Genomic DNA, 19,666 nt, shown 5'->3' with positions numbered 1-19,666 from the left:
GACTAACAGGTTTTCAGTGTTAGCAGCAGCGAGCAAGTGCCCAAGAACTGTAGCCCTCAGGGCACCGGGGCATGACTTTAAATAGTGTGCAGCGTGTAAGCATTACATGCCCAACAGCGATCCATGCAACGTGTGCCTTTGCTGCTTGGATGATGAATACCGCACTGAAAAGTACAAGATCTGCAGGAGTTTTAAGCCCCAGAAAGGACCAGGAGTACAGCAGCTCCTTAAGGAAGCGGCACTAAAACCCCCTCAGACTGAGAAGTTGGCACCTGAAGCCAGCTCGGTGCTCAGTGCTCTGGCCTCCATGCGCAGTAGAGCACCAACATTGAGCTTGGCCCCTGGCGCCAAAGACTGCGGTGTCGAGGCATAAATCCTCCTCACCAGCAGGAGGGAAGACAGGTAGATTTCTTCATGAGTCCCAGCCGAGAAAGGATCAAATGTGTTGGGAGTTTCCAGCACAAGAGGTCCAAGATGTGCTGTCGATTCCGGGACTGACGCTTTTGAGTCCAGCATGTGGCCTGTTACTGAGAGACATAAGTCTGATGTCTATGAGGCAGCCCAAGACCTCATTGAAATTTTAGAGGCTGAGCCATCCAGAGGCTGAGATACTGCACTGCTCGCGGGGGAAGCGAGCGATGCTGCGTTGACCACAGTCTGTAGAATGGCACCAGAACAGGTCATCCTCTGAGGGATCACTTCTGCTGGCACAGCACCCATCACCACTGGTGCTGACTGAGGGCATGGCACCAAGCTCCAGGTTAGCACAAGGAGAACGGCGCTGAGATCGATCTGATGTAGGTCGAGGCCCAGAAGCACTTGGCATCATTCTGGGTCCAGACTATCCAGGTACCACTCAAGATCCCCAAGGAGGTCTCAACATGTGGCACCAACACCAACTTCATCGGCACCTCCGTGGTCATCGCAGTCTGAGTCCGAATCTGATGTTGTGTTGACCCATTCCCGATGGAGCTGCACTGGTTGTGGTAGATGGGGGACCCCTCCCCCCCCCCAGCACCGTGGCAGCAACAGAGGCCTCCACCTCTGTCAGCACTGGCCTTTTTGGGCAGCCTGAGCATAACATCTGTTCCAGGGTGCGCCTCAGTTGATGGCATTGATGAGTCTCAGGTCCAGATCCCCTCAGGTTAGGCAACATTCGAAGGCAGCATCAGCAATGGAATCCCATCCACAGAGATGTGACAGCCCACTGCCTGAACCCCATGATCAGCCTCCCAGGTCAGGGCATCAGACGTGACCAGACAAGGGACCCTGGGCCCAACAACCCCTGGAGCCTTTGGGGGATACTTTGCCTGCTCACGCATATTCCGCCTCGTCCCCAGATGAAGGAGTGGTGGGCGCACATCCATGTCCCCCTCTGTTCAACTATAGGGCTTATCAGGAACTATTATACTGGGTTGCCCAGAACATGAATCTCCCTATAGAAGAGATATGCGAGCCCGAGGACCTCATGGATTCGGCTCTCAATGAGGAGGAGAGGCAAGGTCAGCAGGCCCCAGACCCCAAAGCCAAGGAGGCCAAGAAGACCGACCTGTTCAGCAGGAAGGTCTACTCTGCAGGGGGCCTACAGTTGAAGATTGCTAATCAACAAGCCAGGACCTGCCGGGGCCACAGAATATATTGAGGGATGCCCTCAGCAGGATCTTCATGGTTCCCGAGTGGTCTGTCAGGGAAGATGTGATCAGTTTTCCACAGGTGGGGGACTCCCCACCTAGACCTGTTTGCCACTCCAGAGAACAAAAAGTGCAGGGACTTTTGTTCATTCCAGAATCACTATCAGGGTTCCATGGGCAATAGAAACCTCTCTACCAGGGTGGCATATTTGGCCAGCTGGAATAGGTTTTCAACCTGGTGTGCGAAGTGAAACGTTTCCCCTAGGTGGGTGCCTGTTCCTGTGGTGTTAATTATCCGTTCCACTTATGGACCCAGGGCCTAGCTCCCTCTTTGGTGAAGATACACCTGCTATCTGCCTGCCTTTCACCTACTTGCTCCTAGTGTTCAGGCACTCCATAGTGACTTGCTTTAGGAAGGGGTGGACAGTTAATTCTATCCATCTTATCATTCACCTGTACCTACTCGGGATATAAACTTGGTGCTTAATAAACTTATGGGGCCACCCCTTGAACCAGTGGCTGAGTGTTCACTGCTTCATCTTTCCATAAAAGTGGCCTTCCTGGTGGCCATCACTGCGGCAGGGAGTGAGTTGAGAGCTCTCTCCTCAGAACCCTTATACGCGATCTCCCACAGGGATAAAGTGCAGCTCAGGCCACATCTGTCCTTCCTACCAAAGGTGGTCTCCCAATTCCATCTAGGCCAGGAGATCTTTCTCCCAGTCTTTTATCCCAAACAGCACTCTAGTGCTAAGAAAAGAGCATTGCATATGCTAGATGTATGGAGAGCCCTGGCTTTCTACATAAATCATAGACTCATAGAACACTAGAACTGGAAGGGACCTTGAGAGGTCATCGAGTCCAGTCACCTGCCCTTATGGCAGGACCCATCCCTGATAGATATCTGTCTAACCTGCTCTTAAATATCTCCAGAGAATGGTACTAAGCCATTCTGAAAGTCCATGCAGCTATTTGTGGTGATAGCGGAGCAAATGAGGGTGAACCTCTCTGGACAGTGCATAGTCATGGATAGTACAGTGCATACGCACCTGTTATGACCTAGCAGGAGCCCCACCTCCACCGGTCACAGGCTCTCAACTACACCTCATCGACTGTCTTTGTGGCACAAGTTCCGCTACAGGACATTTGTAGGGCGGTTACATGGTTCTCTGTTTATACGTTCACAGCCCACTATGCTATCAGTACATTTTCCAGGAAGGATGCAGCTGTTGGTAGGGCAGTGCTCCAGTCAGTGTTTCCTAACTCTGACTCCACCTCCATGGGGTAGCAGCTTGGGAGTCACCTGATTGCTTTTGATTGTTCTTATGATTAGAATCAACATGAACAAGCACTTGAAAAAGAAAAGACAATTACCTGTTCTTGTAACTGGTGTTGCTCGAGATGGGGTGTTCACATCCATTCCAATACTCACCCTCCTTCCCCAATGTCAGAGGAGCTGGCAAGAAGGATCCAAGGGAGGGTAGGGTCAGCTGTAATATATATGCGCTAATATAGCGGTGCCACTGGGGTCTCCATAGCTGACCCTATGGGAGCTACTAGGGGAAAAATTTCTGATGCTTGTGCACATGACATGCATACACACCTGATTGGAATGGATATGAACAACACATCTCGAAGAACACCAGTTATGAGAACAGGTAAATGTCTTTTTTACAGGGAACCTGTTGCTTTATAGCATCACACGTTCTAGAGCATCTATTTGTATCTATGGGAGTCATGGGTGTGTACTTGTAGGGTAGGTACCAATAGCTGTGGTTGCTGTGTGGCAGGTGCTTACATTGGGAAATATCAGTGAATTAGGTTCTTGTCAGTATGAGACTTTTTGTCCTTAGAAGCTTCTATTTCTGATTAGGTGCTTCTGAGACTTCTGCATTGGGCCCCTCTGACTTGATCATGACACGAGGAACTGTAGATGAGGAAGATGAAGAGAGAGAGAGTGATACTGATGATATTGACCATCAAGGTAAGGGAAAACAAGACTGCCTGTGGCTTGGAATTACACAATACACCCCTGGAGAAGGGAGATCAGAGGTTAATTGCATGGCTAATATGGTGAGTGAGAGCTGATTCAGGGTTGAAAGGCAAATGAGGTGGTAGGCCAAGTATCAGACAGGTCATCAGTATAGTCATTGAAGACACTGAGGGTGAGTTTGGGAAATTGTGAAGCGAGGAAGAGTGAGAGTTATGAATCCAAAATTGGAAAGGAAGGTGAATGGGTTAGTGTCAGGGAGAGGCAGGTAAATGTAGTTTGGAACAGGAAGGGGGAGTGAGATGGAGTCTGTCTTTAAAAGAATGGGGTGAAGGAGAGGTTGAAAAGGACAAGTGCAGAAGCAGAACTTGTGCCCAACATGTGTGACTGCTCAGGGCGACTGCACCTTTGTTTCCCTTCAGTGGTCCTGCAAAGACCTGTAATTCTCAGGCTTCCAGCTCTCCAGCAAGGTTCCCTGTAAGCTGCACACTCTTGCAGCAATTTTCTGAGCTCTGCTCAGAAGTTCAAAGCTCCTGTGCAGGCAGAGATCTCAGCTGATTAGCAGTGGGGAGGGCCATCTCACTGAGCAAGCAGTTAAACTGAACTAGCTGCTTGCTTGAACTTAGGGGCTCTGGAGCCCGTAAAAAGGGAGATGAGACAATTAGTTGCTGGAGATATGCAGAGGGAGTGAGCGAGTTAGTTAGCAAGTAACTGGCTGATGAGTCAGAGGGGAGCCATTTTCAAATGTGTTTGTTAATAAAAAGTCATATCACACCAGAATATCAAAACATTTCTTTTCGAAAATATTGAAATGAAAGGCTTAAGAGTTTTGGCATTTAATGTTTTTTTTACCTAAGCAATTTGATGAAATCTACAAAAATTTGCAAAAAATTTTGATGCCATTTATGTCAGTTTCATGCAAAACATTCACATTTGTACTTCATATGAATATGTTGATTAGAATGTATGAGATTTTATTAATTTCCTTACCACTTGATGCTTATCTGTTTCTGTTCATTCCCTCTGGGGCATCTGGCATTGGCCACTGTTGGAAGCTAGGATACTGGGCTACATGGATCTTTGGTCTGACCCAATATGGCTGTTCTTATGTTCTAAGGCAGTGTTTCCCAATTTTTTTGACCAATTTTTCAAACTCAGAAAAATTTCAAGGAACCCCCTAGCCAGGGATTAAGTTTGTCGAGCAAAAAGAAACCACACCCAAACACACACAGACTGCCAGTACACCACAATTGGTAGTAATAAGATGCTAAATACGGTCATGAAATCACCATTCATTTATATTCAACAAAAATCATATTAAATATGTACAACAAAATAAAACTATCAAATAATATTAATTATATTCATAGTTTTCAATGCGAAGAATGGTTTTTCTTCTTTTCTTGGCAAATTCTTTTTATATTTGGTTTAATACTAGAAAGTTGGATTCGCATATCTGGCGCAGCATTCAGTCGATTTCTGTATTTCGTTTTCATTGCTGCATAGTTCGAGAACCCAGTTTCGCACAAGTATGTACTGGCAAAGGGTAACAGCTGACTAATTGCGCGTCTTGATAAAGATGAATATTCTTGACTTTGACATAAGTCACTCCAAAATGTAATCAGAGAAACTTCTTTAAATTTTTGTATTAATTGGCCATCTGAAGCGATTTCAATTAGGTTTTCATAATCTTGTGTAGAAAAACTGACTGGCTTTTCTGTTAAACTTAATGGATTTCGAATCCAGTTATTGTTGTCATTGATGTTTGGAAAATACTTAATGATGTTCATGTATAAATCGCAGAGATGATCTGCAATGTCGCTGCGAATATCTTCATCAAGTTTGTATCCATTTTCTTCAAGGAAATCATTCAGAGTTGGTAAACAATCCAAATCATTTCGTCCTACAGATGAGATCCAAAACTGTAGCTTCCGTGACAATGACAAAATTTTGTCTTTCGCATTACAAATATTTACATTCTTTCCTTGCAGCGACAGATTTACTTCATTTAGTTTTGTAAAGATGTCTGCAAGATACGCAACTCTAGATAACCACAAAAAGTCTGTTAAACGATCAGACAGTTGGAATTTGTGATCCATCAGATTTGCGGAGAGCTCATGACACAATTCAAATAATCTAACCAGCACTTTTCCTCGTGATAGCCACCTGACTTCTGTATGTAGAAGCAGGGCTGTGTGCTGACTACCCATATCTTCACACATAATTTTGAACAGTCTTGATTGTAATGGTCGAGTTTTTATATACAGGCAGTCCCCGGGTTACGTACAAGATAGGGACTGTAGGTTTGTTCTTAAGTTGAATCTGTATGTAAGGCGGAACTGGCGTCCAGATTCAGCCACTGCTGAAACTGACCGCCAGTTCTGACTTACATACAGATTCAACTTAAGAACCCCAAGTCAGCTGCTGCTGAAACTGATCAGCAGCTGATTCCAGGAAGCCCGGGGCAGAGCAACTGTGCCTCGGGCTTCCTGTAGTCAGCGCTGGTCAGTTTCAGCAACGGCTGACTTGGGGACGTCTGGGGCAGAGCAGCTGGGGTGCTGCTGGGTTGCTCCAGTAGTGCCCAGAGCGGTGCTGCGGGACCAACCGGCAGCGCCCCAGCTGCTCTGCCCCAGGGTCCACAACAAAAGCCTGGTCTGCTGGGGGGGGGGGCACACTAGCTGCGCCCCCCCCAGCAGACCAGGGACACAGGGAGCAAAGCGGCGGCGGGGGGGGGGTGCCTCGCCTCTGAGGCTTTGCTCTGGCGCCGGACCGCTTTGCTCCCGGTGCCCCTGGTCTGCTGGAGACTGTCCCTGGTCTGCTGGAGAAGGTCTCCAGCAGACCAGGGACACCGCGAGCGAACCCGCAGCAGCGGCGGGTTCCTGCGCTTCTGAGGCTTTGCTCTGGCAAAGCCTCAGAAGCGCGGGAACCCACTGCTGCTGCGGGTTTGCTCCTGATGCCCCTGGTCTGCTGGAGACGATCCCCAGCAGACCAGGGGCACCGGGAGCAGCTTTTCTCACCCTGGAGCTCGAGGTGGCTGACCGCTGCCTGTGAGCTCTGGGGCGAGAAAGCCCCGTTCGTAAGTGCGGATCCGACATAAGTCGGATCCGCGTAAGTCGGGGACTGCCTGTAATTAATAATCTGTACTGCTTCGTCCAACACATTTTTAAGAGAGGGAGAAATATTCTTAACTACCAGAGCGTGTCTGTGGAGAATGCAGTGACTGCTGGTGCAGTTTGGTGCTACATTTTTTATTCGTGTTACAGCGCCAGCCACTGTTCCTACCATTGCTTTGGCACCATCACTGCACACATCAACACATTTTTCCCAGCTTATTTGATGTGTTTTCATAAAGTTATTGATACAATTGAATATATTCTCACCAGTTGTATTGGTTTGCAAAAATTCACATAAAAATAAAAGTAAGTTTTCTTCAATAGAACTATTAAAATCATAACGGACAAATACAAGCAGAACTGCAAGACCTGCAACGTCAGTGGACTCGTCTAATTGTAATGCATATGCATCACATAAATGCAGCTGAAAAATAAGCTCCTTCTCGATGTCAGCAGCAAGATCGTGAATACGACATGTGACAGTATTGTTTGATAGTGGCACAGCCTCAACTTTTTTACTAGACTCCTGATCCAACATACACATCACAATATCTTTTGCACATGGTTTTATGAGTGATTCCCCAATAGTGTGTGTTTCTTCGGCGAGCGATATACGATAGCTTACTTTGTAAGATGCCTCTGTTGCATTTTCATTATCAGATTTGGCAATTTTTGACATGAAGAGTTTACTTTTTTCAAGCAATTCAAGCTTTTGCTTAAAAAAATGAATGTCTTTATCTTTGTATTCTGGATGATTTGTTTCAAAATGTCTTCGCAATTTAGCAGGTACTAAACAACTATTAGATAATATTTTGTTGCACACTACACACTGGGCACCTGGAGCATCTTCATTTCCATTGCTTGTGAATCCAAATGCCAAATAGTCCTCACAATACCTGCGTTTCTTATTAGTCAGCTGAAATTTTTCATAATTAACATGAGCTGCCTCAGTATTTTCCTTGCTGGTTTCAGTAAAAATACTGGAGTTTGAAGTACTCACTTTTCTCTTTAAAGTTCCTTCTTTTAACCAACAATCCATGGGGAATTTTGATATTAGATTGAATTCTTAAACTTAGTCACACACAGGAGCCACGTGTCCTCACAGTGTGTATGGGGATTTGTTCTGATCCTCACAGTTAGTAGGAGTTCCGGTGTTCCACTCACTGATAGTACTCTTCCCCCCCCCCACACACACACACACATGCTGCCTTTACCAAGGGACCTAGCAGCAGCAACAGCTGCTTGTCCCGCTTCTGCCCGATCAACCCAAGATCCCTCTCCCGCATCCCCCGCTGCCACTCTGCTTTTTCCGGTGGTGTGCGCTAGCCAGGTCCAAGAAGGTGGCTCTGTCGGACTTGAGCACCAGAGACTTCCTCTAATCTAAGCATTCCAGGAAGAGATCTTACTCAAAGAAATGGGGGCAAGCACCTAGGATACCCCCTGCACCATATCTATCAGGGCACTGGACAGGGAAGTACCGGGACTGTCTGGTACCAACAGTTCCCGAGCGTCCAAGGACCTTACCAAGACAGGCACCAAGGCTCCAGTAAAGCCAAAGTCTAAATCAGCACCACTGGCAGTCTGAGACCGCTTTGGCACTAACAAAAGCAAAGACCAAACTGGCTGAGGCACCATTAGCACTGAAGGAAGCCAAGCCTCACTTTGTCATCGTTGGCACCAATACCATCTCTGGTGCAGAAGAGGGCACAAACATGCAGCACCAATGGCCTCTCATCTGGCACCAGTGGCACCACAGATTACAGCGGTAACACCCTCCACACTGTCACCAGCTCTTGTGATCCTTGGATCGCTCCCTTTTACTACTGTGGAGGACTTCAGGATCACTTCGGTGCCCAAAACCACGTTACTGAGCACCGACTGCACACCCACATCCAGCAAGTTTGTGCTTTCCACTTCTGCAAGGTCAGCACCACTGTTTTTGAGTGATGAGGATGACAAGCCCTTGGTCGGTACCCACACCCCAAAGCACGCAGAGTAGCAGCAACAACCAGTACTGCAATGGCAACCACCTCAATGGCTGCCCCCTCGTATGCCACTTCCAGCCAATTGGCCTCTAGGCATCATGTTGAGCACAGTAGATACAGCCTTAGCCAACTCCATCAGCACCATCAAGAGCCACTCCTTGCCATCCCTGAATAGGTCAGCCTACCAGGAGGATGATGACCCAACCTCGAATGATGAGGACTCTTCTGTGTCATCTCACCCTGAAACTCATAGAATCATAGAGTTGGAAGAGACCTCAGGAGGTCATCAAGTCCAGCCCCTGCCCAAATCAGGACCAATCCCAACTAAATCAACCCAGCCAGGGCTTTGTCAAGCTGAGACTTAAAAACCTCCAGGGATAGAGATTCCACCACCTCTCTAGGTAACCCATCCCAGTGCTTCACCACCCTCCTCGTGAAAGTTTTTCCTAATACCCAACACAGACCTCTCCCACTATAACTTGAGACCATTGCTCCTTTTTCTGCCATCCATCACTACTGAGAACAGCCTCTTTCTATCCTCTTTGGAACCTCACTTCAGGAAGTTGAAGGCTGCTATCAAATCCCCCCTCGCTCTTCTTTTCTGCAGACTAAACAAACCCAAATCTCTCAGTCTCTCCTCATAGGTCATGCGTTCTAGCCCCCTAATCATTTTGGTTGCCAATCTGCCAGACCCTCTCCAATGTGTCCACATCCTTTCTATAGTGGAGGGCCCAGAACTGGACACAATACTCCAGATGTAGCCTCACCAGAGCCAAATAAAGGGGAATAATCACTTCCCTGGATATCCTGGCAATGCTCCTCCTAATGCACTCTAATACACCATTGGCTCTCTTGGTTACAAGGGCACACTGTTGACTCATATCCAGCTTCTCATCGACTGTAATCCCTAGGTCCTTTTCTGCAGAACTACTGCTTGGCCAGTTGGTCCCCAGCCTGTAACAATGTTTGGGATCCTTCCATCCCAAGTGCAGGACTCTTCACTTGTCATTGTTGAACCTCATCAGATTTCTTTTGACCCAATCCTCTAATCTGTCCAGGTCACTCTGGACCCTATCCCTGCCCTCCAGTGTATCTACCTCTCACCCTAGCTTAGTGTCCTCTGTGAACTTCCTGAGGGTGCAATCCATCCCCTCATCCAGGTCATTAATAAAGATGTTGAACAAAACCAGTCCTAGAACAGATCCCTGGGGCACTCCACTAGAAACCGACCGCCAACCTGACATCAAGCCATTGATCACTACCTATTGGGCCCGACAGTCTAGCCAGTTTTCTATCCATCTTACAGTTCATTTATCCAATCCATATTCCCTTAACTTTCTGGCAAGAATATTGTGGGAGACTGTATCAAAAGCTTTGCTAAAATCAAGGTACATCACATCCACTGACTTCCCCGTATCCACAGAGCCTGCTAATCGTACCTCATCATAGAAGCTAATCAAATTGGTCAGGCTGACTTTGCCTTCTTCCAATCATTCGGGATCTCTCCCTATCTCCACGAGTTTTCAAAGATCATGGCCAAAGGCTCTGCAGTGACATTTGCCAACTCCCTCAGAACCCTCAGTTGCATTAAACCTGGACCCATGGATTTGTGTATGTTTAGCTTTTCTAAATAATTCCTAACCTGTTCTTTCCCCACCAAGGGCTGTCCACCTCCTTCCCATACTGTGTTGCCTAGTGCAGTAGTCTGGGAGCTGACCTTGTCCGTGAAGACAGAGGCAAAGAAAGCATTGAGTACTTCAGCTTTTCCCACATCATCTGACACTAGGTTACCTCCCTCATCCAGTAAGGGCCCCACACCCTCTCTGATCACCCTTATTGCTAACATGCTTGTAGAAACCTTTTGTTTCCATAGAACCACTAATAACTACTCTCCGAGAACAGTTATCCAGACAGTTATGCACCCACTTTATAGTAGCTGCATCTAGAGTGTCACAACAGCTGATCTCACAGGTGCGTAAGTGTGGGATTCCAAGGGGCACTAGGGGTGGCCCTGTGGATACCATTAAATTTCCAGCAACTGTGCATTTGATTTGTGCACAGATAGAATGTGTTGCTCATGTTCATTCCATCTCAAAGAACAACAGGTACATAGGGTTTGTAACTGGTTTTCGTGGAGCAGCACTCAGTTGTCCTAGGTGATGTACAAACAGAGCAGAAAAACACTACCTGCCTCAGAGTTTACAATCTAAATATAGGACAAAAGAGATAAATGGACAGAGGAATACAAGGAGTCAGCCATGTAGCCAATGGTCTTTGCTCAGCGATAGTCAAAATATCGTCAACTTTTTTGTTGGCATCATGGCAAAGAGTTTTGAGAAGGAATTTGAAGGTGAAAATGAGACACCTTTGTGGAAGTTTGTGGGGGCACCACCCATGAGTTAAGAGCAGCAATGGAGAAACACTTTCAAACAAGGACTAACAGGTATGCTGTGGAGGCTGCCCTTGTGGATGGATCAGAGACAAGTATCAGCAGCTCAATAGCAAATGAGATGATTGATGTAGTAGGGATTGATGTTGAATATTCTGGAAGAGGAATGCAAGTAGGTTTGTTTGATGTGATAAGGGAGAGCCAGAAGAAGGATGCAAGAGGAAAAAAGGGAAATAACCCAGAAAACTACAGACCAGTCAGTTTAACTTCTGTGCCAGGAAAGATGATGGAGCAAGTAATTAAGGAAACCATCTGCAGACACTTGGAAGATAATAAAATGATAGGGAACAGCCAGGATGGATTTGTAAAGAACAAATCATGTCAAACCAATCTGATAGCTTTCTTTGATAGGATAACGAGTCTTGTGGTTAAGGGAGAAGCGGTGGATGTGGTATACCTAGACTTTAGTAAGGCATTTGAAACGGTCTTGCATGATGATATTCTTATAAATAAACCAGGCAAATACAACTTAGATGGGGCTACTATAAAGTGGGTGCATAACTGGCTGGATAACTATTCTCAGAGTAGTTATTAACGATTCATAATCCTGCTGAAAAGGTATAACAAGTGGGTTTCTGCAGGGGTCTGTTTTGGGACCAGTTCTGTTCAATATCTTCATCAACGATTTAGATATCGGCATAGAGAGTACACTTACGAAGTTTGCAGATGATACCAAGCTGGGAGGGGTTGCAACTTCTTTGGAGAATAGGGTCATAATTCAAAATGATCTGGACAAAGTGGAGAAATGGTGTGAGGTAAACAGGAAGAAGTTTAATAAGGACAAATGCAAAGTGCTCTATTTAGGAAGGAACAATCAGTTTCACACATACAGAATGGGAAGCAACTGTCTAGAAAGGAGCATGGCAGAAAGGGCTCTAGGGGATATAGTGGACCATAAGCTAAATATGAGACAGTGTGACACAGTTGCAAAAAAAGCAAACATGATTCTAGGATGCATTAACAGGTGTGTTATGAGCAAGACAAGAGAAGTCATTCTTCCGCTCTTCTCTGTGCTGATTAGGCCTCAGTTGGAGTATTGTGTCCAGTTCTGGACACCACATTTCAAGAAAGATGTGGAGAAATTGGAGAAGGTCCAGAGAAGAGCAGCAAGAATGATTAAAGGTCTAGAGAACATGACCTATGAAGGAAGACTGAAAAAGCTGGATTTGTTTAGTACAGGCAGTCCCCGGGTTACGTACAAGATAGGGACTGTAGGTTTGTTCTTAAGTTGAATTTGTATGTAAGTCGGAACTGGTACATATTGTAGGGGAAACTCTAGCCAAACATTTCTCCAGAGCTCAGTTTTATTCTCCCACACCTCACTTCTCTCAGTCCTTTATTCTCAAGCTTTATTCTCAAGACCCTCCTTCGAGCCGACAGCGGGGAGTGTTGGAGCTGCCCAGGGGCGTCCACAGGGCCAATGGACCCAAAGCTGGCGGGGCGGGGTGCCTCCCCCACTGTCGCCGCCTCCCGCGGCGTGGGGGGCGCTTCCCCTGCGGCGCTCGGGGCAGCGGCGGCTGAACCGCCTGTCAGGCGGCGCGTCTCGGAACAGGACCAGGTACCTACACAAAATAAACCCAAGGACAGGGAATAGCAACACAAGTGAGGGATATCTACAGGGTGAAAAACTGCAAACGAGCATTTCTCCATTGAGTGTAGCGCTGAGGGCTCCAGATAGACATGGCTCTGGGACACCTTAAATTTCAAGCTGCTGCCTTTAAAGGCAAGCAAGGGCCTCTACTGCTGCTCTTTGTGCAGCCGTGTGGGAGCCCGGCTGGCGGTGCACAGGAAAGAGCCGCGCACACAGCAGTCCCCTTCCAGCACCCCACCCCACCCCTGGAGGCTCCTCCACAGAGCTGTGCAGAAGCGGGGGTGGGGGGCACGGACGATCTCCCTTACACACGAAATTATTACCAGGAAAAGCGCGGAGGAAGGGGGGAACAGGTAAAATGTCAGCAGGAGCAGAGTTAACCCTTCACTGCAAGCAGAGGTGCCGGGGCAGCCTTTGGAGGCGAAGTGCCGCAGCCTCCCCCCATTGCCGCCGCCGCAGCCCTGGGGAGGGCGGGGAGAGGGTGGAAAGTTCCCCACGAGCGGCACGCGCCAGGCTCCCCGACCAGGGGACTCTACGGCGTGGGGCCCCAGCAGCAACAAAAATGTCGGCGGGTGAAAAATGTAACCTGTCGTCTGCCGGCCTCAGCGCGGGGAGTTTTTTAAAGCGGCCCCGGCAGCGCTTCTCATCCCCTTCCCCCGCCCCTCCCGCGGCCAGGCTCTGGGGCTGGGGCCAAGCGTGCACCCCCACCGGCCGCTGCAGTGCCCGGAGGCTGCAGCCCGGTGCAGGGCAGGGTGTTTAACGGCGGAGGCAGATTCCCCTTTAAATCTCCCCGCCTGCCCCCCTCCCCCCCCCCGGTCTCCCTCTTACCAGCTCGCTCCTCGCCCTCTCTCCGCCTCCTCCCGTGAACGGAACTCCCAGCCCAGTCCCACAATGCACTGGGCACGCCGGGCTCCCTCAGCGCCGCCTGAATGGAAATGCCACCGCCGGGGTGCAGCTAGTGCGGGGTGCCTCCCCCACTGTCGCCGCCTCTGGCAGCGCAGGGGGCGCTTCCCCCCAGCAGACCAGGGAGACACGGAGCGGCTTTTCTCGCCTCAGAGGACATGGGCGACGGGACCACGGCGCGTCTCGGTGGTCCTGCCGCCCGTGTCCTCCGCAGAGAGAAAAGCCGCTCTGCGTCTCCCTGGTCTGCTGGGGGTGGGGGGGCGCTAGCTCCGCATCTCCCTGATCTGCTGGGGGGAAGCGCCCCCCGTGCCGCCGGAGGTGGCGACAGTGGGGGAGGCATCCCACACTAGCTGCGTCCCCCTCCCCCCCATTTGTAACTAGGGATCCGACGTAAGTCGGATTGATGTAACCCGGGGACTTCCTGTATGGAAAAGAGAAGATTGCGAGGGGACATGATAGCGGTTTTCAGGTATCTAAAAGGGTGTCACAAGGAGGAGTGAAAAAAATTGTTCTTCCTCTCCTCTGAGGATAGAACAAGAAGCAATGGGCTTAAACTTCAACAAGGGAGGTTTAGGTTGGACATTAGGAAAAAGTTCCTGACTCTCAGGCTAAACACTGGAATAAATTGCTTAGGGAGGTTGTGGAATCTCCATCTGTGGAGATACTTAAGAGTAGATTAGATAAATGTCTATCAGGGATGGTCTAGACAGTACTGGGTCCTGCCATGAGGGCAGGTGACTGGACTCAATGACCTCTCGAGGTCCCTTCCAGTCCTAGTATTCTATGATTCTAAGAGACAAATGACCTGGTCAAAGAAGCTTGGAAAATTCTTTCAACCAGCATTCTGAATGGATATAAGCAGGGCAAGATTGCATTTTTCAAGGCTAGAGAGAACAATGCTGCAATAATTGAGATGTAAGACTTGGATGGCTGTTTAAACTACGTGGATGGAAAAGAAAGGCTATATCTTAGCCTATGTCTACACTGTGGAGTTTTGTCACAAAGTTTTGCCTTTTTAATTAAAGCACTTTAATTAAACCACTTTTGCATGTCCATGCTATGTTCTTTGTGCCAGCAGAGTGCATACATACAAGCATTGACACTGTGGGTAGCTAGCCCATTGTGCAACTGGCCCCAGAGTGCTTTGGGGAGGGTTTGCAATGCCTCATGGGCTAGCTACAGCATCAAATGATGCAGGTTTCTCAATCCCTTTGTTTCAAGGGCATCCTACTAGATTGCCTGCCACTTTAAAACTGCAATGGGGGAGAATGGGGGAACGTGTGACAGGGAGTTTGGGAGCAAGAGAATGGCAGTGTGTATTGGGGGGAGTATTTATAGAATCATAGAATAATAGGACTGGAAGGGACCTCGAGAGGTCATCGAGTCCAGCCCCCCGCCCTCAAGGCAGGATCAAGCTCCATCTACACCATCCCTGACAGATGTCTATCTAACCTGTTCTTAAATATCTCCAGAGAGGGAGATTCCACCACCTCCCTTGGCAATTTATTCCAATATTTGACCACCCTGACAGTTAGGAATTTTTTCCTAATGTCCAATCTAAACCTCCCCTGCTGCACTTTAAGCCCATTACTCCTTGTCCTGTCCTCAGAAACCAAGAGGAACAAATTTTCTCCTTCCTCCTTGTGACACCCTTTTAGATATTTGAAAACCGCTATCATGTCCCCCCTTAATCTTCTTTTTTCCAAACTAAACAAGCCCAGTTCATGAAGCCTGGCTTCATAGGTCATGTTCTCTAAACCTTTAATCATTCTTGTCGCTCTTCTCTGTACCCTTTCCAATTTCTCCACATCTTTCTTGAAATGTGGCGCCCAGAACTGGACACAGTACTCCAGCTGAGGCCTAACTAGTGCAGAGTAGAGCGGCAGAATGACTTCACGAGTTTTGCTTACAACACACCTGTTGATACAACCTAGAATCATATTTGCTTTTTTTGCAACAGCATCACACTGTTGGCTCATATTCAACTTGTGGTCCACTATGACCCCTAGATCCCTTTCCACCATGCTCCTTCCTAGACAGTCGCTTCCCATCTTGTGTGTATGGGACTGATTGTTCCTTCCTAAGTGGAGCACTTTGCATTTCTCTTTATTAAACCTCATCCTGTTTACCTCTGACCATTTCTCTAACTTGCTAAGGTCATTTTGAATTATGTCCCTATCCTCCAAAGAAGTTGCAACCCCACCCAGTTTGGTATCATCTGCAAACTTAATAAGCGTACTCTCTATCCCAATATCTACATCATTGATGAAGATATTGAACAGTACGGGTCCCAAAACAGACCCTTGAGGAACTCCACTTGTTATCCCTTTCCAGCAGGATTTAGAACCATTAACAACAACTCTCTGACTACGGTTATTCAGCCAATTATGCACCCACCTTATCGTGGCCCTATCTAAGTTATATTTGCCTAGTTTATCAATAAGAATATCATGCGAGACCGTATCAAATGCCTTACTAAAGTCTAGGTATATGACATCCACCGCTTCTCCCTTATCCACAAGGCTCGTTATCTTATCAAAGAAAGCTATCAGATTAGTTTGGCATGACTTGTTCTTCACAAACCCATGCTGGCTATTCCCTATCACTTTATTACCTTCCAAGTGTTTGCATATGATTTCCTTAATTACCTGCTCCATTATCTTCCCTGGGACAGACGTTAAACTGACCGGTCTGTAGTTTCCTGGGTTGTTCTTCTTCCCCTTTTTATAGATGGGCACAATATTTGCCCTTTTCCAGTCTTCTGGAATCTCCCGTCTGCCATGATTTTTCAAAGATCATAGCTAAAGGCTCAGATACCTCCTCTATCAGCTCCTTGAGTATCCTGGGATGCATTTCATCAGGACCTGGTGACTTGCTGACATCTAACTTTCCTACGTGATTTTTAACTTGTTCTTTGTGTATCCTATCTTCTAAACTTACCCTCTCTCTGCTTGTATTCACTACGTTAGGCACACCTCCAGACTTCTCGGTGAAGACCGAAACAAAGAAGTCATTGAGCATCTCCGCCATTTCCAAGTTCCCTGTTACTGCTTCTCCCTCCTCACTAAGCAATGGGCCTACCCTGTCCTTGGTCTTCCTCTTGCTTTTAATGTATTTATAAAAGGTCTTCTTGTTTCCCTTTATGCCTGTAGCTAGTTTGATCTCATTTTGTGCCTTTGCCTTTCTAATCTTGCCCCTGCATTCCCGTGTTGCTTGCCTATATTCCTCCTTTGTTAGTTGTCCTAGTTTCCATTTTTTATATGACTCCTTTTTTATTTTGAGATCGTGCAAGATCTCCTTGTTAAGCCAAGCTGGTCTTTTGCCATATTTTCTATCTTTCCTACACAGCGGAATTGTTTGCTTTTGGGCCCTTAACAACGTCCCTTTGAAATACTTCCAACTCTCCTCAGTTGTTTTTCCCTTCAGTCTTGCTTCCCATGGGACCTTACCTACAAGTTCTCTGAGCTTATCAAAATCTGCCTTCCTGAAATCCATTACCTCAATTGTGCTGGTCTCCCTTCTACCTTTCCTTAAGATCACGAAATAATAGAGTTCATGATCACTGTCCCCTATACTGTCTTCCACTTTCAAGTTCTCAACTAGTTCCTCCCTATTTGTTAAAACCAAATCCAGAACAGCTTCTCCTCTGGTAGCTTTTTCAACCTTCTGAAACAGAAAGTTGTCTCCAATGCAGTCCAGAAACTTATTGGATAGCCTGTGCCTCGCTGTATTAGTTTCCCAACATATGTCTGGATAGTTGAAGTCCCCCATCACCACCAAATTTTGGGCTTTGGATAGTTTTGTTAATTGTTTAAAAAAGGCCTCATCCACCTCTTCCAGCTGGCTAGGTGGCCTGTAGTAGACTCCTAGCATGATATCACCCTCATTTTTTACCCCTTTTAGCTTAACCCAGAGACTCTCTACACAGCTATCTCCTACATTCATCTATGTATGCTGGGCAAGAGTGAATGTGTCAGCATGCTGTCTCCTTAAGTTCAGACAGCAGCCAGACAGAGACACATGCCTGACATCTTCCTTCTGCCTTGATTCTGCTCAGCACAGTAGTTTCTCTCTCTCTCACACACACATGCATGCTTGCAGGACAGCAGAGTTCAAAACAATGAGCAAAATGATCATGGCAGATTGTGGGACACCAGGGAAGGCCAGTTCTGTGATCTAGTAAATGGTAGTTTCTACACTGACACTCATTGAGGTGTGTTTGTCACTGAAACTGAAGAGTTTTTTCACCAAAAAGTGTCATTGCAGTGTGTACACCTCCCCTGTTTTGTTGTCAAAATCTGCCTTTTGAGAATAAAATTTTGCCGTGTAGACAAGGCCTTAGAGACAGAAAAAAATCAGCAAGATTTAGACAAATGTCTGGATTTGAGAACCTAGAGCGAATCTGATGAAGGATGAGTGCCAGGCAGGATAGTGATGTTGAGAGGTGGTGGATTGAGCTGGGGGAAGGGGGAGATGAGAAGTTTTGTTTTTAACTGCATAGTGCTTGAGCTAATGGTTACATATTCATGAAAAGATGTCAGAGGGAGAGGCTAAGATTTTAGAAAGTTAACATTTTAGAAGAGAAATTACGATGCTGTCACTGGCTATACCTTTCACTGCTATGTCAAATTGCTCAGTGTCTTTTCCTCTTTGGCAGTCCCACAAAGTTCTGCTTTTGGCAGCTGTCACCTTTTCCCTTCAGCTTAGGGCATGAGTGACCATATCAACTTGCACCGTTTCTATTTTCCTTTCTGACTTTCTAGCTTCTCATATTCCTTTCCTGTGAGTTCCTAGGACTTGAGTGAGCCAAGGAGATGAAGACCTAGATTGGGGTAGAAAACCTTTTTTGGTCAGTGGCCATTGACCCACGGAGAAATCAATTGGGGAACACACAAGTGCGGAGCAATAAATAAAGATACTCACATTTTGCTCCAGGGCTCTGCTCATGTCGTGGGACTGGAAGTGAGTGCTGGTTTGGCCCACTGCAGAGGGAAGCTCCGAGCCTTGCCAGGGACCAAATCTAAGTAGGCCAGGGACTGGATCTAGCCTGTGGGCCATTGGTTCCACCCCCCCCCCCCCCGACATGTTCCATGTTATTCTATGTTCCCAGTAGCATTACTCCTGCCTTAACTCAGAATCTTATGCAGAATTGATTTATGATTTTTTTTCTCTAGTCACTGAGGAAAGCCATGAAGAACCAGCCTTCAGAAACTTCATGCAGGAGACAAGGATGAAGTACCAAAATAGAAGCAGCCACTAAGAGGGACTTTTAGATGCAGAAGGCTACAACCCCTTTGACTAGAGAGAACAACAAGAGAAAAAAGTCCACCACCTCCTGTGCTATGAAGACACCAGTGCAGCCCTGTATGCATTCTAACTTCTGAGAAGTACTTTATCTTAAATGTCTATGCTTGCAAAATTAGTTGGTTACAGTGAGCTGGAGTTCTGACTTTAGGTGTTTAACCTTTTGCCATTGTGACTTTTAAAGCAAAATAAGGATTGCACTTTCCCATTTTCTCCAAATGGTTGTGAACTTGAATTCCCAGTGTCACAGCATTGTTTCCTGAAGTTTTATTAGAGATTAGAAAGGTCTTTTTCAGGAACTTTTTTCTAAATGAAGTTTTCTCTGAATGACAAACAAGATAACTGAAATGTCACTGCAGTCCCATGTTTGACATTTTATTTTGTTCTGTAATTTATTATAAAATATTTTTTGCTACTGACAAATGACTTAATGGTGATTGGAAATGACAGTTGGACTCTTTTTCTGTGGGAGGTTCATTGAATAAGCTTGCTCTGGATGCTTGTGGCGCACTGACACACACACACTGGAAGTGAGTTGTATTCCTGAAGCTATGTATCTTGAGCTGTAAAGCTAAATGCATTCTCAACTGGTCATTACATGGCTAGGACCAGAGACACTGAAAATGCAGGTGCTGTAGGAAGTGATGTTAGTGATTCAATAGATGGTGTTCCTTCTCTCTGAGTCAGAAATGAACCAAATACA

At 46.8% G+C, this 19,666-nt stretch overlaps 1 protein-coding gene across 5 annotated transcripts in view; it reads left to right on the top strand.

The window, feature by feature from the left end:
• GPN1 (GPN-loop GTPase 1) overlaps positions 1 to 19,386 on the top strand; it is a 93,385-nt gene extending 73,999 nt beyond the window's left edge. For 3 of the 5 annotated variants that reach the window (XR_012899290.1, XM_075916264.1, XM_075916268.1), the window contains 2 exons: positions 3,502 to 3,612; positions 18,834 to 19,386. Coding sequence is in view for 4 of the 5 variants with exons in the window: in XM_075916264.1 (XP_075772379.1) it covers positions 3,502 to 3,612; positions 18,834 to 18,919 (197 nt within the window). In the remaining variant the exon portion in view is untranslated. The remainder of the gene's footprint in view (positions 1 to 3,501; positions 3,613 to 18,833) is intronic. The other 2 variants (XM_075916266.1, XM_075916265.1) reach the window with 1 other exon arrangement.
• Positions 19,387 to 19,666: the final 280 nt, after the last annotated feature.

Source organism: Pelodiscus sinensis, unplaced genomic scaffold, assembly GCF_049634645.1.
Source record: "Pelodiscus sinensis isolate JC-2024 unplaced genomic scaffold, ASM4963464v1 ctg80, whole genome shotgun sequence".
In the NCBI taxonomy this organism is placed as follows: Eukaryota; Metazoa; Chordata; order Testudines; family Trionychidae; genus Pelodiscus; species Pelodiscus sinensis.
This window is presented reverse-complemented; position numbering and strand designations above follow the sequence as displayed.